This window comes from Danio aesculapii, chromosome 2, assembly GCF_903798145.1.
Source record: "Danio aesculapii chromosome 2, fDanAes4.1, whole genome shotgun sequence".
NCBI lineage: Eukaryota > Metazoa > Chordata > Actinopteri > Cypriniformes > Danionidae > Danio > Danio aesculapii.
Window position 1 is genome coordinate 13590258 of NC_079436.1, and position 23208 is coordinate 13613465.

General features: G+C 35.6%; 1 protein-coding gene across 5 annotated transcripts in view; it reads right to left on the reverse strand.

Annotated features, from left to right (window-relative positions):
* ptprfb (protein tyrosine phosphatase receptor type Fb) overlaps positions 1 to 23208 on the reverse strand; it is a 370826-nt gene that overhangs the window by 87346 nt on the left and 260272 nt on the right. For 3 of the 5 annotated variants that reach the window (XM_056473241.1, XM_056473255.1, XM_056473233.1), the window contains 2 exons: positions 20921 to 21114; positions 10587 to 10613 (listed from right to left, as the gene is read on the reverse strand). In XM_056473241.1, coding sequence (XP_056329216.1) covers positions 10587 to 10613; positions 20921 to 21114 — 221 coding nt within the window. The remainder of the gene's footprint in view (positions 1 to 10586; positions 10614 to 20920; positions 21115 to 23208) is intronic. The other 2 variants (XM_056473264.1, XM_056473246.1) reach the window with 1 other exon arrangement.

Consider the following 23208-nt stretch of genomic DNA (forward strand, 5'->3'; position numbering starts at 1 on the left):
CAAAACGGTTTATTGTGATGGCATTTACTTGTTCAAAATACATTCCAAAACATCATCCGCCATTTAAAGCAACGGTCCAGAGGAACAAAAACATTTTCAAAACATTCCATGCAACTTCATTGGTTCAACTGTAACCCTAAAAAAAAAAAAAGTTTTTACAGTTTTTTTTTTTTTTGTGCACTAAATTGTTCTTGGAGCTTCGTATGATTAAAGTTGAACCACTGAAGTCTGGAATGTTTTGAAAAAGTTTTTGGTTCATTTTCTGGTCTTTGAACATCTCAGGAGGACGTCTGCTGTCTATGGAGGACGAGACAGATCTCAAATTTCTAAACTATCTAAATTTGTGTTTGATCTCAGGGGGGATTGGAACAATATGCGAGTGATTAATTAATAACTTGGGGTTAGCTAATCCTTTAACTAAACCCCTGTCAAACAATGGTGTCGTATTTTAGGTTTGAAAAACTGCTTGGCAGAGCATGCTCTTAATAAGCTGCTGTGCCCATTTACATTAAAGGGCACCTACGATGCAAAATCAACTTTTGGAATCTGTTTGGACAGAACTGTGTGTAGATATAATTTGTCCACAGTCATATTGAAATGAAATAAACACAACAGGTCTCTTTTTTTAAATTTCCTGACGTTAAAATATGATCCAGATCCCAGTTATTTTTGTGGCCCACCGCAATGTGACGTAGTTGTACGGTTTTCCCCTCTCTCTGTATGTTTCGATAATAACATGTACAGTATACACATGTCTACAAAATATTTTTTGCAAAGAAACTGGGATTAAAACATCTGTTCCAACTTTCTGTGATCAGCTGCATCTCAAAAGTTTGATTTATAAATTTAAAACAATTTTAAAACTGAGAATGTTTGTAATAAAGACCGCATGGTGTCAGTAAACGCACATTTGGGTGTGTGTGTGTACTGCAACTGGCATTAGCGTGTGACTCATCGTTTCAGACAGGCTTGAATAAACTCCACCACAAATACATCAAATAAACTTGGTGTTTTTGTCTAATAAGCAGGGCCATACAAAATCTGCAGACATTTTTTGCTATTTCTGCGCAGAATTTTGTTAAAAATTGGCAGATATATGTGGAATTATTTTGGGAGTATCGTAACTAAAAACTTCATATATGAAATAAAAATAATACCTCTAATAACTTGTATTTAATGTTTACAATGCAAATCCAATTAGATTCACTTTATTTGGTAAACAAAAGCAAGTCTTTTATATAATATTGTTACCGACTCGGTCCCAGTCATTCCCCTCGCTGGCCAGCAGAGGTCACCATCCCCGGACTTTTAAGCATTACATCATCCATCTAAACTGATTGTGCACACACCTGAACTGAATCTAGTTAACGACCCACGCTTGCTATATAAGCCACACTCAAACACCAGTTCATTGCGAAGTCTTGTTTAGCCCCGGCCAGCATTACTGAGCGTTCTTTCCTGTCTGATCTTCTGAGAATAACCCCGGACTGTTTCTGACTCTGAGTTGCCTTCTGCCTGCCCACGACCCTTGCTTTATACACGGACTCTGAACCACGCTGCCTGCCCTCGACCCAAGCCTGTCTAACGGATTCTGAACCACACCGCCTGCCACTGATCTATGCCTGGTAAATCACTCTGTGTCTGTCAGCCGCCAGCCCCAAAACCATTATTGATTACGGTTGATGTGTGTTCGCACTTTAGTGCGTATCGGATGTTTGTGTTTGACTGTGACTAATAAATACTGCATAATGGATCCCTCCGTGTCAGTCTCCTCGTTACAAATATATCTACTTAAAGACATAAAATATTACTTTTAATATAACTGTATTCTAAATAAATTATATGAACGTTTTCATATTAGTCAATAATATTACTGAAATAAATGTAAAAACTGAATCAATGTAAATTTACACTTACACAAGTAAATAAACAGAATCAACGATGGGCTAAAAATCTGCAGAAATCTGTAGAAATTCTGCACACTCAGATTCCGTGTGGGCCTAATAAGCTGTATTTCAGCTTCATCCGAGTCTGTCTCTGTCACTGACTGCTGTTTATCTAGCATAACGCATGATGAGACAAACGTGGGAATGGTGGGCGGGGAGAACTAGCTCATTTGCATTTAAAGCCACAGGCTACAAACAGCTACACTGTTCTCAGACATCAAATGGGCATATTCTGCATTAAATAATAAATAATCTGATGGGTATTTTGAGCTGAAACATTGCAGACACATTTTGGAGACACCAAAGGCTTATTTTACATCTTGTAAAATAGGTGCCCTTTAAAGTAATGATTATTAAGATTAAGAGTTGGGTCGGAGGTGTGATATTTTGGTACAGTATGTGGCAGATTCATTTCTAAGATTGGGCTTATAGTGGCGTTTTTTTCACATAAGATCTGGCAACACTATAGAATCATGACATTCTTCTTTCCCTGATTTCTGGCACTGCAAAAGCAAAGAAATAACTGATACCCTTTTAAATGTGTCATTAACAACTAGTTGTTGAGTTAGTTCTGTACACACTGCATAGAATTTTGAACAATGTGTTTAAATGTATTTTTTATGTGATTACTTGGCACACACGGAATCTGTGCATGCATAATTCCGCAGATTTTTAGCCCATCATTGATTCTGTTTATTGACTAATATGAAAATGTACATTTGATTTATTTACAATACAGTTTGTAAAGTAATATTTTCTGTCTTTAAGTAGATATATTAGATGAGAGACTTGCTTTGTTTACCAAATAAAGTGGATCTAATTGAATTTGCATTGTGAACATTAAATAAAAGTTAAAAATGTATTATTTTTTATTTAATATATTAAGGTTTAAGTTATGATACTCCCAAAATCATTCTGCATAAATCCCCAGATTTTTACCAAAATTCTGCGCAGAAATAGTAAAAAAAATATCCGCAGATTCTGTCTGGCCGTAGTGATTACTAAACAATAAGTGCACAGAATATAAAGATAATCTGACAGCTAACAAAATGTTCTATCTATAACACAATAAAGTAAATTAGATTAAAATGGGGTCAATTTTGGCAAGGACAAGTAAACCCCACACACACTATCTGAGAGATCAACTTTAGTGAACAACCTCTAACTGTCCACAAACACTAACTAAAGACAACAGGGGGTCCCCAGGTCAGGTGTAAATCCTCGTTTTTACATATGAATTCCTAGATTCCAGAAATTCAGTTTGCTGACAGGCTGCCACAAAACTCTGAAACACGGGAGAGGAAAAGAGAGCGATTTGGCCGGAGCAAGCGATTGGCTGGTGCTGAATGTTTTCCAGGCAGGTGGCAGCAGAGCAGGTGCGGTGGCTAACAGCAGGGCTCCAGAGAGACGGCAGCCAGTCTGCTGGCACAGAGATGCGGACTGAGAAATGGGGTCAGGCTTCACTGGGAGGAAAACGACACTGGTAACTGAAGTGCACCCATTTCTGCAGCTTTTTCTTAATGCTCCAAATCTAGGCAGTAAGAGGATTTACCGGCGTAACGCAAGCCAGGCCCCAAACTGTAGTGGCCTGTCACGCAACTATAAGAATCTTTTGAGGAAGCTCAGGAACAAAGACACACACACACACACACACACACACACACACACACACAGTTAAAAGCCGCCTGTTGTCTGCAGTTTTCTCTGTTCAGCTAGGCTTCACAGGTTTTCAACACTCATAATCCAGAAGCAGTCCCTCCGCTGAAAGCAGGTAACATCATTCAGCGCTTTTCTTCTATAAATTAAGGGTCAAACCGATTGCAACTCCTCTATTAGCACCCCTGTCCATGCTTTCATGCACTCAAAAAATGCAAAAACTCAATTAAAACTACATTGTTGAAAGTGTGAACGTTGGGGTACACGACACAAGCGGGCTGAGATTCCTGAAATGATGGAATTTGGTCAATTTCCAATTAAACTCTACACCAGATAAACATCACAGTCATGATTCACTCATTACATTCTGAACCAGAACTATAATGTTATGTATTGTATGAATACACCCAATATCTACTGGAATTAAAGATAGTCTATTATTGTTAACAATAGTCTATTGTTTATTATTAAAATGCTGTGAACATTATTTTTGTACATAAGAGCTAATGCGGTTTATTACAAATTTATGTATGACTCTTGAAAAAAAAAAAAAAAAAAACCACAAGTACTTACATAATGTTTCATGTACTATAAAGCCTACATTTATTGTAATTGTTCAAATTGTCTTTAACACTAGAACTACAGAGGCAGTCATTTTGACCATTACATAACTTAAAAGCTAAAGTAAAACCTACATAATTATTGTACCCTGAATTTCCCTAAACATGTATATCTAATTCTAACATATTGTGTAGACATATTGTGTAGATACTTTTGTCTACACAGGTATTGATTGTGTAGACAAAAGAGTTCTTAGTATTTCTATCTTGAATGGAAATTATTGACAGCATGCATTTAAACGCCTGCTACCTTTTCCAGTGTGCCTCTGCTGCCTAGCAACTTTATGTTAGCTAAAACATACTTTTTAAACTTTTTGATAGTGGAGACCTAACTTTACTTTAGAGGTCATGTCTTTCAAAACATTTTCACATTCGGGGTATCTAGTAACTGATACAAAATAATTATTGGCTATGTTACAAAAAAGAGGATTTTTAGGGTAATGATTTAAAAAATGATGGCTTACATTCAAAGCTTAATTCTAAAATCTCAATCGAACGCAATTTCGATTGATGCAAATTCGGTTTCTTAGTCTTATGCGAATAGTTAGAATGAATACTATGGCCATTCTAGTAAAATCTAGTTGAATCTAGCCATTACAAAAATTATTAAAGAGTTCCAGTGAATAAATCTGAGACATGGTTGAGTTATGGGTGTGTTTTGAGCATAACGTGCCATAAATCAATCAGTGTCTCATCGCCCATTCCCTTTAAGAGTCAGTTGCATAACGCTATGACACATTTGCTATTTACATGGTGGACTTTGTAAGTGGAAAAACTGAATGCTTCATTGGCAAAAAAATCAGACCATCTGCAGTGTGAGGATAAAGAACGAGCCTCTACCCTTCAGCCTATTTACTTTCTCTTTACTCTACTTTCATGGAGTAAGGAAACGGTGTTGTATGCACTCCACTGAAGACATCCATTAGTCTACATATGTGGTTATTATATTTTTTGTAGAAAATAATCATTTTTGTAACATTTTGATCCTTGTATAAATTTATTTGTGTATTGCTGTACATCTTGTGTGTATTAAGCAATGTGTAAGCATTAGGACCAACAATGCACCTTAACACACCTCCTTTTTAAACTGGCACACCCATGAGTCCACAAAGTGGCACAAATGGATTTGCTATTTAAACAACGTGGTGCAAAACTTGAAAATTAGCATTGCGCTGGTCTGAAAATAGCAACAAATCGCCTTATTACACCAGGTGTGTGATCGGGTCCAATATGTCAGATTGACAGCCATTTAGACCAGGGTCCCCAAACTTTTTTATATAATATTCCAAACACCAAACTTGATTGAGAGATGTGGGCCTAATATATACCCAACCGAATTTATCACATCATATATCATTAAATTTGCCATGAGTAATTTCCTAATTTATTCGCTAATATTTAAAAATAACATTAAAGCTTTGCTTTAAATCATATTAATTAACGCAATATAATTTTTAACATTTTATAATAAACGTATTATTACAGTAAAAACATAAACAATCTCATTTATACCACAACAGAGTACAATGCTGGAAACACTAGTCGAGCTGCGCCAGCCTTTGCCTTCATCTGCTCGCTGATGTCTCGGCTATTGCTTTTTGTTATGTGACATTTTTTACATTTTAAAATACTGATTCATTTACCAACATTTAATTGAAACATTTAATTTCAGTACACTTTTTTTGTAGCTCAGCAATAAAAAAAATAAATAAATAAAAAAGGGGCTACGTTCAAATCGGAATAATTAACAATCTCTGTCAAAGGCATTCGCCCCAACCACATCATCATCTTCATTCTCTCTCTCTTTTGAGATAGGAAGGTGGGCCAATTCAAAGGTTACCATGGTCCAACTTTGGCCCGCGGGCCCTACTTTGAGAATCTTTAATTTAGACTAATAACTAACAATGTTTTTTTAAAGAAGTTACTATTTTTATTACGCAAACATGCTATTTTAAATAGATTTTTTTTTTATCTGTTTTATATACAGGTTGGTCCTTACAAGCTGTATAGTATTTACAGTTTTTCAACACTCACATAATAAAAGGTAAGATATGTTTGCGAGCATATTAGAATGATTTCTGAATACCATGTGACCAAAGACAGAAATAATGGTGTTGTAAATTCAGCTTTGACCTCACAGTAATAAATAACTTTTAAAATATAATAAAAAACTATAATAATATCTCATAATGTTACTGTTTTTACTGTATTTTTGATTAAGTAAAAGTAACCTTGGTAAAACTGCTAACCTCAAATCAAAAACTATCAACTTAAAACTATTTAAATCAGCCAGTCCCACCTTTCAGCTTCCATAAAACATCTCTTCTTTCTGTCTAGTAAAGTGTGGTTTGTCTGTACACGTACTGTATTTCTCATCTCAGCATGAGAGAGGGTTTATTTTTCAGAAAAATCTTCTACTTTCTGGCTCTTCAAGGAATATTCAACAACAGCGCTGTAATAGTGATGCTCTTTGTGATACGTGTGTGTGATTATGTGTGTGCGTGTGAGTGAATAACAGGTACTTGCTATGCTAGAAGTCATTAGTGCAGTCATTACACTGTCAGTGAAATGTGCTCTCAGGGGCCAGACCTTTAGAGCACGCGCCATCATTACCATTAGTAAATACAGTGCATTAGTGGGTGACCTTCAGTATAATGCTGAAAATGCTGCAATTTGTTCTGTTTTTTTCGGGGTGTGTATGTGTGTGTGCGAGTTGGGAGTGTTTGCAACAATGCACAAAAAAATGCTCAAAAAAACCCAAACTGCTGTCTTGCTGATTGTGCATTTCCCATCTCTTTTTCTAGCCGCTTGGTCCAAATTCATATTAAAGGAACACTCCATGTTTTTTTTTTCGGAAAAAGGTTCATTTTAACTCTCTTAGACTTGAGAAAGAAGAAGTTTTACCATTTTTTTTAATCCAATGAGCTGATTTCCAGGAGCACTTTTAGCTTAGCTTAGCACAAACTATTGAATCGGATTAGACCATTAGCATTATCTCTTGATAATTTTCCTACTTAAAGCTTTATTTATCCAATATAATTATTCATTTAATTATTAGTTTGTTAATGAATGAGTTTGCAATTAGTTTGTGAATGAATTTCCATTATAAACGACTCGTTCACTTAAAGGGCACCTATTGTAAAAAATCTACTTTTCAAGCTGTTTGGACAGACATATGTGCATGTATGGTGTATAGACTGTCATATTGGGGTGATATAAGCACACCCAGTGTTTTTTTTTTCAATTTAACAACATAAAAAACGGTGGACCAATTGGAGCTGTTTTCAAATCGACCGCTACCTGACGTAGGAGAGCGGTCCCCCCGCCCACCAATATTGATTGACAGGCGCGTCATCATATCCTCAGTTTGTTGATTCACGTCCGCCATTTTCAGCGTGAGTCGAAGCGATATCACTAAAGGAACACCCTAGCTCTATTTTTAGATGCAAGGCTCATTGGGCTCAACACAAGAGCAATATTCCCCACATTATCGCTCTAATCGGAATAATTGGTTGTATCTTTTGGTAGGTTTGCAAACATGTGTACTTCTCATTGAGTCTACCTTATACTTCAGCCGTTTGCATTTCTCCCGATCCCAGAAGCTCCCTGTGATCTTTACTAGCATGCGTTTTAGAATTCTAAACATAGGTTTCTATCAGGGTACACTCAAGTCGACGGCTGGGCGATGCGGACCGCTGCAGAAACCTATGTTTAGAATTCAAAAGCCGAAACTAATTTACATGTAAAGCAACACACCCATAAATCAGCGAACTGTGGACACGCACCCAACATGACACTTTTTAATACATTATAATAAAAAAATCTGAATTGTGTTTTGAATTTAACCTAAACTGGCACACTCAGAAGAACCATAATATTAATAGTAAATCATAAATAAGAGGTAAACTATGTTCTCTTTAACTGACAATAATACAAGTTTCTGGCACCGCAGCATCTTGTTGTTATATTTCATTAACATTGTTTGCTTACTTTATTCAACAAAACTAGCATAAGCCTAGTATTTAGTGCAGGTTGGTTCTACTTTGCCTTACGATCAGTGCAGTAAGAGACTGTATTATCATCAATAACGTTTCTTGTTGAGCACAAAAGTTCGTAACATACAAAATCGTAAAAAACAAAATCTTACTTATGAAATGTAATGCCTTTGTGCTTTGTTTTCTTTGTGGGCTCATTATTACACCCGTAAACTGCGCTAAAGTCCAGTATCTTCACATTGGCTTTGCGGTTGACTAGTGTTGTTCAATGACATTTGTCCTGGGAGCACTGTACAAACGTGGCGGCACTATTGAAGCATGCTCAGGGTGCGTATGCTATATCTAGAGCATATATCTATGCAACAACATTAAATTAAAAACTTAAAAACCAAATGAGCCCCATACATATTACTGCAGACCCTTCTTGACAACCACCCCATTCACTTCAAACAGTGATCAGATTTAAGACAACAACTGCAATTGGGATAAATTACTTTTTATAAGCATTTCTTCTAGCTTTGGGATTTTTAAACCTGCAACCTGATGGTAAGATTTAAGTTAAGGGGATGTTTACTTTCTTTAAAAATCAAAACTTCAGTTTTTTCCATAAAGGAATCAAATACAATCAGCAGCGAACGTTGTTTATAACCAGGTATCTTATTTACCTGATTGATAATTTAATTTCTTCTTCTTTAATTTCTTCTGTGTTAATTTCTTCTTCTGTTTAAGTGTTGTGTTACCAAACCATGAGATAATATTATATGTGAGAATGCTCTCTATTAATGAACTACATGCCATGGTGACTTGCCTTGAATATAGCAGGTATATAAGCCATGCACTTTCCAAAAATTACCAATAAAAGTACGTTACTGATACTATTCTGGCTAGTTTGCATGTTGATTCTAATCGGGAGCAGTTTATGTTTCATTTAGTTAGTTTGTGTTGTGTAGCATTTACCATGATATGTGTTTTTCTGTCATTTCAACATGTTATTTTATTTTCACTTAGTGACACTTAATAAATCATTGTGTTAGTGGGACAGTACTGGTTATGTGTGTGTCAAACTTTTTGCAGAATTACATTTGTTTGGGTTGGTTATACATTTGAAAGAAAAAGAAAATGTTGACTTTAGCAATGATGAGGCTTCATTTAAATGGCAAAAGATGCCATCTCACAACTAGGAGAAAATGCCTTGTAGCAGTTGTTTTCCATCCCTTTAGATAGCATTTTAAAAAAATAATCAGGCCAGGAGGTGGTTCTGATCAACAGCAGTATTAGGTCAAAGACGTTAAAACTATCATTTCAAAGCTATCCGAATGTAACTCTTTATAAGCATCAGCTGCCAACCGGAAGGTCTTAGCATCCTCCTTGCGCATACATGCAAAGTATAATGGGGAATATTATGAAAATTCAGTTTATTGTCAATAATTGTTCCTAAATACTTAAAATTTGAGACCTGCTCTACTATTTTTCAATCTTTGATGACTGGTTAAAGAAAATCTAGTATCTACTGCTCTTGTTTGACTTCCCAGACATAGCTCTTTTTCCCAATATTAAGATGTAATGAACTTTTGCCAAACCAATCTGTAATACTATTAATATATTTAAAATTTAAGGAGCTATTCATTATGTAGTTACATCGAGTACTAAAACCAACAGAAAATGAAAAGTTGCTATTTTCCAAATAGTTAGGAAAATGTAAAATGTACGATTTAATGCTCATTCAATGTAATGCTCAAGTAAAACCATGCGCAATGATATTACGCAGCGCTGTTACCTAGTTGTAGACTATTTTTAAGCGATGCGTAATATCAATATCAAAGCTGCTTTTTTATTTTGACTGATTATGCTAATGGTCTAATCTGATTTAATGATTTATGCTATGCTAAGCTAAGCTAAAGGTGCTTAAAAATGCCGCCAAATAGATTCAACATTGTAAAACTGTTGTCAAATCTGAATAATGAAGTGTTCCTTCAAGCACAAAGAAGTTCAATCAAACTGTTAAAGGGATAGTTCACCCAAATCTGAAAATGTACTCATCCTTACTTGTTCCAAACCAGTTAGACGTTCTTTCTTCAGTTAAACACTAAAGAAGATATTTTAAACAAATCTTAAAACTTGTAGCCATTGATTTCTATAGTATTTGTTATGGAAGTCAATGGGAAAAGGTTTGGAACCACTTTAGGATGAGCAAATAGTGAGTCATTTTTAAGTGAACTATCCCTTTAATGCCTTCTTAAAAGGCGAAACAAAGGGGAAAATGTTAGTGAGAGAAGTATAGTAAAAGCGATAGATGAACACACAAACAAAGCATAGCATCCCTGCAGGCCCAATGCTGCAAACCACCTGCTCACACTTGAGTTACTCACATATTCCGTGGACTCTTCAATTTTCCACTGATGGAAAACACATGACAGATGAGAGGGGGAAAAATGAATCAGAGATGGCACTACTGGGGAGAAAAAAAAGCATCGCTACCTTTTTTTTCTCTCATCTACTGATGAACACAGAGCGTTAACAGTGACATGCTACAGAGACAGAGGAAAGGGGTGGAGGAGGACAGATGACAATTTTTCACATTCGACACAGTGCTGCATAATGTCAGGTAAAAGAAGCAGTGGTATATACTGCTAACAAAGGCTAGGTGCATCGTTCCGTTGCTCTGTGGGAGAAAGAAATGACAACTATTGCACCACTTACACCTGGTGCAAGAATGTTTTAGTCTCAGCATGGCGGCAAACATTGCAATTCGCAGACACTTACCTGGGCTGCATTCATTACAGAGCTGATAACTGACCCCCAAAAGACATATTGTACAATTCAAAACATTTATTACAAATGCACTGCTTGGTTACACATGTATAGTATAAGCAATTTTGACAATAGAAACAGTAGCATATTGTACCATACAGTATTGGTTGATATTGGATTTAAATGCGCAGCTAATTTTCTTTATTATATTATTATTTAACTAATAGGTGGCGACAACCAGCCACCAAAAATATGTTACTAAATAATTCTTCAAAAATGATACATCTAGCAATGAAACATGAAGTTTTATGAGTGAATAACTGAATCATTTATTGAAAATGAGACTAAAAATAAATATGTGCTGTACAAATTATAACGTTAGATTTGTACATTTAGCATCATCAGCAACAGTAGCAGTAACAGTAATTTTTTCACAGCACTGAATATTTTACAATTTATTTTTCTTCAGCTGATTATTTCTTCATTTTGTTTTTAATAAAATGACAGCTTCTAAGTTCTGTTTGTTAAAACCAAAAGTATCTTGCAGTACTGCTTTTGTAAAAAATCGAAAGCAAATTACAGTAGTTTCTTCCCCTATTTGGCTGATTCGAAAAATGGTCTGATCCATGGCTAAAAACAATAACGTGATCCGAACCGTGAGCTCCAGGTCAACTATAATTCAGGATGGACATTGTATTATCTGGCAGTTGTGACTTAATAATTGTGACAAATCTGATATAAACAGATTTCCTCCCAAAAAATTTCACTGACCTTTATACAGTACCTTTCACATTTACTATTGTGAAAAATTGTTATTTTGGATAGCGACATTACATATTGATTCTGTTGATGTATTCTGACAAACATCCACTAAAGTGAATTACTCACATTGACCTCAACTAAACAAAATAATAGATAAGACATAAATGACATCTTTGTTTCTTATGAATAAATCTCATGGGGAGAGAAAGCCTATTTCTTGGTGCGAAACTCTTGGTGGTGTTGAGCAGGAAATCCTATTATCTCCATCACACTGCTAGCTTGATAACATCAAAATGTACAGACAAAAACTGCAGCCTTCTCTCAAAAAAGTCACGTGGACCAAGAATCTAGCATGAAGCCAACTCAACCAGAGCTCATATTCCTATTCAGAAAAAAAAGAAAATTGTTCCTTTCTAACACAGAATCTGCAAAGTGCAGCGAAGCACATCACAAATTCAGACAACCATCACACTGTAATTTTCTATATTAGATCATTCTGCAAACATTCATCCATATCCTATAATTGCTTCTCATGATGGAGCTGATGTAGATCTGTCTGTGTGTATATTGCATAACAATACCATTAGCAGACTAGGTGGAAGCCAATTTTTCCCTAACACACCGTTTCCCACACACAAACCTCACACAGCTGATCTTATATGATACCAACTGGCAAGTGTGGCGCCTTGTTAGCCCGCCAGGGGAATCTCATTGGAGGTTTTAAAGCCCCTGCTATCATTCAAGAATCCACCAGCTTTTCCCAAGGCATGCCTTCGTAAAAGTCTGGTAACAATGACTTTACCCAGGGCATGGCTGCCTGCGGGCCCAACTGGCCATCATTACGTACCTTTCACGGCAAGGTGCTGAAGGCATGCTGGTAAGTTGATCAGAAAGTGTAGAGGCTGAAACATTGATCAGATATAATGGGCCGGAGAGCGCTTCTAACCCTTCAGGTCTGCACTTAAGAACTGTACTTCAATCATGTAGTCATCACTGTTTCACTGCATTCACTTCCTTCTCAACGGACTCCTTCTAAATCGCTGCTTTTAACAGTCCTATTAATCGTACGCCGTAGAAACCAAGATGCACTTAGCGCACACTCACACAAGTGCATCAAAAGGGAACCAAAAAGCCACAACTGTTCCCTCCTTTGGTGCACAAACATCGTCAAAAATCCCACCAAAGCACCAACATAAGAAACATGCGCTAAAATAAACACAACCAACCTCTTTGAGCTTGAGTTAATGAGACATTTTTTTCCGCTTATCTGCTTTCCTAATGGCTTGTTGTTTTCCACGTGCCACTTTAGCCTCCGTTAAACGCACAGGCCTTTGCTTTCACAAAATTATCTCCTCAGAATCGTTCTCTTTGAATCCTAGATGAATAAATTAGCCTACTTTATTAAAATGCTTCAGAGAGCAGAAAAAGCAGGTCAGAACTGATAGGAATCTTCAGCTGGAGCCAAATGCGGCAATTTTCAGAAAGGATATTAAAATAGTAATGGAAGTCTGCGTTTGTCAGATAGACCCAGTTGGATAACAAGAGATGAAAGGAGAAGATGGTGCTGATATTAATCAGGGGAAATAAAGGGTTCTTCAGTCTCTTCTTCATCTGCCACTGGGCCCACCGGGGCCTGAGTGACCCCCTCAGAGCTAGTGCTGTATGTTTCTCACATTTAATCTTTAGCCATAAAGCTGATGCTTGCATGTTGTTGAAGGTGCAGTGTGTAGGTTTGACACCTAGTGGTTAAACTAGGTGTAATGGAGGCCAGCTTGCGAAGTGCTATGCAGGTAAACCTCACTCCTCTGACCTAAAAAGGTGCTCTAGGCCATTTTCTTTAGCCTCCTTGTTAGATCAACTGACTCCCATGCAAAGAATCGTCAGTTCAATCCCAGCTCAGACCAGTTTGGATGCAGTAGGAGTGGTGGGTTACACTTGGGGGCTCGTCCGGGATGGGAGTGAGGTTTAGGGGTTGAGTGCAATGGATGCTAGCTAGCAAAGTGCTATGCAGGTAAAACTCACTCCTCTGAACTCAAAAGGTGCTCTAGTGACAGACGCTAGAGGCCATGGTCTTTAGCCTCCTTGTTAGAGCAACCGACTCCCATGCAAAGAATCGCCAGTTCAAGCCCAGCTCAACTCGAGTTGAGTGCAGTAGGACCTGTGGGTTACATAGGCCTTGCAGTCCAAATTCAAAACACTGGAGAGTTTTTTATTCCACCTATCCCCAGAGACAACTCCAAGCAAACGCAGGTTTCCAGATTGATGACACCAACAGGAGTGAACTTTCCACTGTAAGCTGATCAGCACATGTTTATGATTTTAATATTTATATTATTTGATAATTAAAATCACCTTATGTGAATTTTTATAACTCTGAATCTGTATCTCATATCGCAGCCTCACATACGGTCCTCTAGAGGTCACATTTTCAGCCGCGCACGCATATATTAAAGCAGCCTTCATGACTTAAATGTAACACAACTCGAGATGCTGAAACTTAATTGGATAAACTGGCAGTGGGCAGGTTATAAAAGATAATAAATTACTTTTGCATTGTTTTTCAGAAAAAGAAGTATGTTCTCTTAGCATGTTTTTTAAATATGAGTCAAAAACCTACATACACCTTTAAAGAAATCAGGATACAGTGGTCAAGCTCAAAACACACTCCAATTCAAATAAAACTCCTAAACCAACTTATTAAGGTACCTACTAGAAACGTCCAGTAAAATGTGTTGCAGGTCGCTGAACCACCAGAAGTCTTGGGCCCTCCAGAACCAATGGCACAGTGATGTTTTTTTGTATAAATGTATTAGATTCAAACCGTACATATTTTATCCAGACATATTTTGTCTTCCATCTCAGGTACACTAAAAGCCGTACAACCCCAGCTCCAATCTCTTGTTACATCTGTCATTTCCTCTATCCCTCTTCAATCCTACACCCACAACTAATGCAACAGGATCCTAACCAAACAGCGGAGAAGAGTGACAGCTGTAATTGTAGGCGACTCTTGAGCGGATTTATTGGTGATTTTTCATGGAAAGGTTGACAAGCCTCTCCAACGGCCACTTGCAGGGCTCTCGTGGCACAGTGGAATGGATCAATTAACTCAATCTCTTGGTTAAATTTAGACCCGGAATGAGGGTTGTGTGTGGGTTCCCAGTCTGGACTTGTTTGAAAGGAAAATGCATTTAACCCACCCACAGACAAACAAGTGATCGCTGGTTTCCTGGCCTTTCGACTAAGGCCATAGAGGCAGATGAGAGAAAAGCTTCTCAAGTTGCTTTAAGTGAGATAAATGCTGGGTTTGGACTGTGACACAGCCTCAATAAGAAAAACGTCATGCATTTATTGTTTTTTAATATGCATCAAAAATAGATATACAAGCTGTCATGGTGCTTTAAAAAGTGTACATGAAGTGTCCGTACTCAATAGGTAAATATTAGAACCTAAAAAGTACAAAAGTACACCTTTTGATGGTACATTAATGTACTCTACTTTTTTACCAAAATGCATTACATGGCTGTATGGAATACTTGATTCTGATTAGCCAGTCACAATGTTCCAAGGTGTGTTATTCCCAAATAACATCCGCTGAATAATGCAGGCTCATCTGGAAATATTGAATCAATGTCCGTCATTGAATCTTGTGGCTGAATAAAACATAGGTTAGTGTATGCTCCATTCAGCCATTATGTTTCTGTCAGTTTTGCATTTAATAAAATAATTAATAAAATATTACGTATCAGAACATTGTTTTGTGTTTAATTTTTACATTTTGTGGAAAATAGCTGTGTATTAAGTGGGATAAAGTACATACTGTACATGTGGTTGTTATCTCAGAATAAAGCCATTCAGATTTATACAGTACAGCAACAATACTTTATCCTTTATAAAATCTAAATTGAAATAGTTAATTAAATGTAAATTTTTAGGCAATTCATTATATTTTTATTGACAATGTACTATTTTATATAAAATGCTATAAGTCCCCACCGTACTTTTTTTCTTTTCAATAATGTTTAATTACAATGTACACCACAATGAGGAAGAGTTTCCATTTCATTGCAACTTGTAGAGTTTCAATTGATGGCAGGGTGTGTATATTGTATCATGCTGGCATGTTAAAAAAATATAATTCAATAAAACAATCTGAGTGGTCAATGTGTAGATAGCTAGTCAGTTTGTACTTCTTGGAGTATTAATGTTAATTGGTGGCTTAGCCATTAGGGTTTGAACTGGTTCAGTAATGCACACTAAGAGCAAATGAAAAACATTACACACACTCCTGTTCTCCTCTGAGATGTTTTAAGAGCCCATCCATGCAGAAGCCCATGCTCTTAGAGCCAGAGAGTCTCAGAAGGTGGTAGAGAAACAGCACATATTAAAAATGAACAACTGGCAACCCCCAGAAGAACAAAAATGGATGTCTTGAGAAATCCGGGTCTTTTTGTCAAGACAAAAAAGCACTACAAGCCATTTATCAAAGCAGCTCAGCAACCACCCTGCCAAACCATTAGTGTTACACAATACACAATGGATTTTCATCACTTCTCTGACATGTTTTCTCCCTTCTTCACCAGCTCTCCCTGGCCAATTACATCCCAGAGAGCAAAGCAACATCGCTTTCTCTTTTTCCATGAGCAAGAGTCAAAGAATGAAGAAAGATGAAGACATAAACGGAACAAGAGTCTTATGATACATCTTCAATGTCTGAGAGAAAATAGAGACACAAGGTAAAAGTAAACAGGCTTGTATTGTGTCTGAAGAATCTGATATTTACAAATGTGTCTCAGCAAGTCTTGTAAATGTTTTTTTTTCTTCCTGGTGACAATGACGGCAAATGAGTCATGTCCTGGGACAAACCATCACTGTTCGCAGTAAATGAGTCAACAACACATCAGATGGCGTGGCAGATGAAGGGAATGTTGTTTTCCAAACAGGGAGAGAGGTAAAGCGCAGGTGTCCTTGTGTTGTGAGAGCAAAGAGGTCAACAGCAGTTCACCTGACAGATACTGTAAACAAAAGCTGTCTATTGTTTTTTGTGTCACCGATGGAGGCTAGATGAAATAAAAAAGCTGAAAAACTCACAACAAAGGTGTCTTGTATGCTGTCGAAAACATTCGGAAGGGCTGACCTTGTGACATTAAACAAAGTTTACAAGTTTAGACTTGTTTGGAGGTGTTACAGATTACAGACTCTGAACAGACAAAACATAAACTTCACCACAAGCCCCAGAGACAAAGGTCACAAAGACAATTCCAGCTCAGCGCAAGGGATTTCACTGAATATATCATTGCTGGATACACTGATATTTGCACTAATACATCGTGGCTGATGCAGTATTATGGATAATTAGAAGCTAATTTAATAATTATAGAAAACAATATAAAAATAATAGGGTTTTTTAAAAACAATGTTCAAGTGGCTGTTAAAAGATGACTAAGAGACACTGCAATAACTGCTTTTCCGTTCTATTCCAAGTCCAAATATCTATTTTTTATTCAAGAAGCTTTTTTATACATGTAAAAAGTGTTTTGTTAATAAAATAATAAGTTAAAATTAAATATTATTTATCTTCGCTTACAACAAGCTAAATAATCTGCCAATGGGGTACTTAAAATATTATATTTATATAGTTGGAAATAAGAATATTTTACTTACTCCATTGGCAGATTATTTTGCTTGTTTTAAAGGGAAAACTCAATTAATTGTGACTTATTGTTTCTGAAAATTAAGATTTTATATATAGAATACACTCTCAGAAATAAAGGTACCTAAAATACCATTTTAAAAGATACATAGTTGTACCCAAATAGTCCACAGTGGTAACTAAAAGGTCTATATTAGTACCCACATGTACCTAAAAAGTACCTTTGAGGTACCATTATGAACCCTTCAGGGAGAAATATGTACCTTTTGAAAAGGTACTGCCCAAGTGACAGCCCCTGTACCTTTATTTCTAAAAGTGTATGGACTAGAAACAAGACAAAAACTCTATGTAAGAAAAGGTTTTTACAGTGTAATTATAAATGATGAAAACAAAATTATATTAAATGTTAGAAATGAACAAATAATAGAATCCAGTGGTTCTCAAACTGTGGTACGTGGACGAATACTGAATAATGAAAGAAAAAAAAATGTATACACTTTTAACCCTTTGACACGAACGGTTACACTCATGTGATCACCACTGGCTGTTCACTGAAGCATACGATCACATCGGTGTGCTTAGAATGTTTACTTTAATTTATCATGTTATCAGATGCAAAAAATCAACTCGCTTTGGCGAGCCAGAGAAAGGCACGTGGCCACGGAGCAAATATACGCCAGAGAATCGCTTTTGCAGACCAGTGCTGTTGTGTTGGCATTTCAGTAACTGCAAACTCAGGAATTTCCTCATGCTGCATCATTGGTAAAATTATCACAAATGTGTTTAAAAAATGTGTGCTCGTAGTTATGTAAAACGATGCGTGTTTTCGATATATGAAGTTATTTGTTTTGTAAAACAACGTGGCTGTCGATTAATTTTGGCGCATAGTAAGCAGATTTAATTTCTAATGTAACTATGTAATTGCAAATCATTTATAATACAAGTTAAAAGTTTAGATTTCAAAAATGTACAAATATGCCATGCGCACATGCAACACGTATTTTAAAATGTACAAAAAGTATTCAAATATGAATATGATAACATATAGTCTATATTTATGAGGTCTAAGCAACATTTCCAGGTTTTGATGAATAGGTTACTATTTGTTAATTCTTTACATTTAAGTACAGCAGTTTTCTTTTTACTTTAAGAACAGTAGCCTACCATTTTTAATTAAGTTTTAAAAGCACATTTTAAACATTGACTATTTATTTTGTTTGTTTGTTTGTTTGTTTTTTACCTAATAGCACAGTACATTGTTAAAGTTCAAACTATTTATAATGTTTAAAGAGGCTGACAAAAATAAATATTCGTAATAATATGAATTCATCTGCCTCGTCATTATGGTGGTACTTGGAAAGGTAATTTTTTTTGAGGTGGTACTTAATAGAAAAAAGTTTGAGAACCACTGATATAATTAATATACGAATATCAGGCTGTAACCTATATTGTATCGATGTATTGTGCATTCCTAATAAAATGGCAACACGGAAACTTGCCGTTTCTTGAAGGTGGATTGAGCACTGATGCGTAAGGTGAGATATTTGCATTTCTCATGCTCTCCCTCGCTTCAGTATGTACTTATGCAAATGAGAAATAATGTTCTGGATTCAGCAGAAAACCCACGTCACTTGCCCATTTACTGAAAACCATTAAAGCCCACAGCTGTCCATAAACGTCTGTTGTTGGTCTTTTTTTCAAGTCTTGATCCCGTTAGCTCAGACAGGGGGATTGCTTACACAGGTAAATGAGAAACCCTTGTTTGGGGGCAGGAAAAGTGCAGAAAAACACACGTCTACGCAAGTTAATTCTCAGCTAACAATTCGAGAGCAGAAGCACTTAAATGCCCCTAGTCTGATTTTCTCTATCCCTGAAAAAGTGTCTGCTTTAAGATATTCATGGATATCTAAATCCCTCCTAAGGATTACTATCTTTCTTCCATCTCAGTGCACCCACGTTTCTTCAGGCGCTTTTAAATCTCCTTATATTAACGCATCATGAGCGAAACCCCCCAAAAAATACAGAGTAACAAGGCAGTGCAAATGTATTAATGTTAGGAATTACAAAGAGCCTGATTCTTGAAAGGCCACCAATAGCGTGCATCTATGAAATATTTAACAATACTTTACATAACACTGAGCACTCAGAAAAAAAAACACAGTTTTTCTGTGGAATTAGATGTGTAGTCATGTATCCTGAAAACACAGAAAACAAAGTTTCTGTTCCAAACCCTATTGGGCTGCATAGGCTACATTTTCAGGCATTTCAAGCACACTAGCTGACTTGAATAAACAATTGAGCTACAAAAATTTTTTTAAATAGAAATGTTTGATTAAGATATAAACTTAAATTTTAAAGCTCATAAAATAATAAAATGTTAATAAAAGTAGCTGTAAAGAAATATAAAAAAATAAAATCTTAATAATAATAATAAATGACTTGTTTTGTATTTATACACTGTAAAAATGTCAACTCAAGTGTATTTTCAGTTTATTTATTCAGATTTGGAACTTTGATCTTTGCTGTAAAAACTGGTTTAATCCTTAGACTGCCAGCTCTACCAAATGGTTGACCATATTTTGACTGTTTTAAATAATGACTGATAAAGTCATCTAACGAATGACAGTTTAAAATAATGGTTTACACACACATAGTATTTTTGATTTACAAAAAAAATCAAACAAACATAATCCTGATTTTGGTTTTATTGTAAAAAAACAAACAAAAAAACAAGAAAGCATGTTAAATGAGAATCTGAAATATTTTACAGCATACATAAAAAAATAAAGATGATTAGTATTAAACTAAAAGTGGTTTAATTCTTAAATAAATTGGTCTTACACTTCATATTTTCACATTTTTATAGTAACATGTATTAATTCCGGTACTTTTACCGTAAACCGACATATCAACCATTTGGTAGAACTTGATATTTTAGAAATTATGGGATGTGTTGAAAACAAATGCATTGAGTGTGTTAACTAGCGACATTAGGAGTTTTTTTTCTAGGTGAGGCAGTTAAAGGGTTAACAACTTACATTTTATTGACATATATAGTTTGAAACACGCATATTTAAAATCAAGTCTGTACAATAAAAAATACCTGTTTTGAAACCTAAATTTACAGTAACATACATACATTTTCATGCCAAACTAATAAAAAAAGTTCATATATGTCACTTAGTCGATTAAAAGTTGATTTACAATGTTAACATTTTCATTTTTTTAATTTAATCTGATACAATATTTTTAATGGTTAGTTAATAATTGCTTGTTTTCTTGCTTGCACTATTGGTTCAATACTGATAAGGTGGTTCAAACATGCTAAAACCAACCTCTATTCTCATCATTCATATTCTAATCAGTCCAATTTCATTTATCATGCTGCCTCAGAAGGTAGTTATTTGTTTATGTGTGACAGCAACCAATGGGAATGCTCACTAGGGTTTGGAACAGAGCCCGACTGAGCAATAACAAAAGCATCCAGCAGACTGTAAAAACTGTCAAACACAACAATAAAGAATTAGCAGGTAGTACCTGTGCTTCTGGCAGAGCGACATCCATTATATTCGGATGTCCCCGTGGTTCCCCGTTCTCCAGCCGGGAGTATATGACCTGATATCCCCGGATCTGGCCGTGCTGCTTCCCAGAAAGAGGAGGTTTCCATGTCACACGGATAGCGGTGGAGTTCAAAGCTTCCACTTCCAATTTCCGAGGCGGTGCTCCTGGCACTAAAAAGACACAATTATATAATCTTTAGTATGAGGCTTTGGAAAACTTTAATAATGCTAATTAGTGTGGCTAATGAGAGAAATGACAGAGAGATTTGTTGGTCTATATCAGTGGTAGGGAACCTATAGCTCACGAGCCATGCGGCTCTTTGACCAAAAATATACGACTATCCAGCTGTCTCCCTTCAATAATATTTTATGATTTAAAGGATTCTAACCGTCACTAGAAATCAATTTCCTATTGAAAATACAATTATGATTCCTTTTACTGTAATTTTTCAGCAAAATGAATAAGAACTCAATTAACAATAAAAGGACGTTTGGATCAATGCGTGTGTGTGGCGCTATGGATAAACAATCTATATATAGAAAAAAACTATATATTGTCCTTTTTTCATTCTTCATTCACTCGCTCAAAATGTGAATGGACATAAATAAAGGTTTCATTTAAACCTGCATTATTTGGTAACATATATGTATGTGTGTGTGTGTGTGTGTGTGTGTGTGTGTGTGTGTGTGTGTGTGTGTGTGTGTGTGTGTGTGTGTATTTGTAACTGTAACGCTCATTAAATATTTAAATTTTTAAATCTTTTAAATATTTAAATTAAAAAAAAATACATTAGTTTCTTGACCCTGTGGATGAGATCTAATGAACGTCATTGATACAATTTTAAAAATGATTTAGACAATATGCATTAGAAAATAGAGTAACATAACTATATCTTATATGTACTTGTATGCAAACCATGTATGGCTATACAAACATAAACTGTCAGTCAAGAAGATCCCCCTTTTTTTCTCCTAGCTTTAGATGTTTCAGACATTAAATAAATAACTTTTTCCAGTGTTACTGTATCTAATGTATTGATTTTTTTTAGGGATGCACTGATATAGATTTTTGGACCACTACCAATAAATCTTTAGATTTGGATGACGATAACCGATATATTAGCCGATAAATATAAATATTTAAAAATGTTATATTTTTGTTCAGTGAACAACTGATTTTATTTTGAAAAAAATCAAAAAAAAGTTTTAACTGATCTTAGAATAGCCTGCTCAAAACAAAAAATGCTATCATTTCAAAAGTGCAAGGTGATTATATAGATCTATATGCACAATTTCACATAAATCAGCATGCCAAAAATAAATTATTTCCTTTTCTTCGCATGGTAAATTAACGTGCAACTGGACTGTTGCATAAAAATAATAGGTTATATGACAAAACTTGATTTAATAAAGTTAAATAAATATATATTTAAATAAAATGAAAATGAAGGAACTAAGAACTGATACCAGCTCAAATGTTCTCGAATAAAAAGTGTTCCAGTAATGTACAGTTGTTAGTCATTTGACACTTATTATCGCACTCCTGCAAGATTATCTTGTGCTTACAAGGCAGGCAATTCTGTACAATTATGTAGTTTATCGGCTTAAAGATATCAGCCTAATTTTAATACCAGACCAATAACAGTAACATTAAAAATATCATTTTTCGGCCGATATCGATATGGCTGCCAATATATCGCGCATCCCTACTTTTTTTTACCATTTGGGGGTTAAAGGTTGCGTGAAGTGCTTTGAAATATGCATTTTTATTCAATGTTTAACGTAATCTTAACCGAAACACAGAGACAGGGTAGAACATAGTGTAGCTCCTCCGCTTTCAAAAAAAAAAAAAAACAGCCAATAATGTTTTGTTTTATCACAGCTCTGCCAGTAAGAGTGGTTGAGCTCAAGTGCATCAAATGAAAAGCAAATGAGAAGCATCTTGAAGGGGGCGGGGCATATCAGATACTAGAGAGCATTTGATTGGTTAAGATGTGATGGGAAACTGCAGTATGGGCTGACATGAATAAAACCGTTGATCCATTTAGGGGAAAGTGACAAACTACAAGCTTTACATGTTTCTATCAGTTTTATATCTTCTAAATGCAAATTTTTACACTGTTGGAGCACACTAGCTTATAAATATCCTAAAAATGAAGAATAATGATACTAACATCAATAAAAAAAAACTTTATTTTAATTTCATGGGACCTTTAAGGAATATTTATCACATCGGAATCCAAGCAAATGAGGCTTGCAATAATT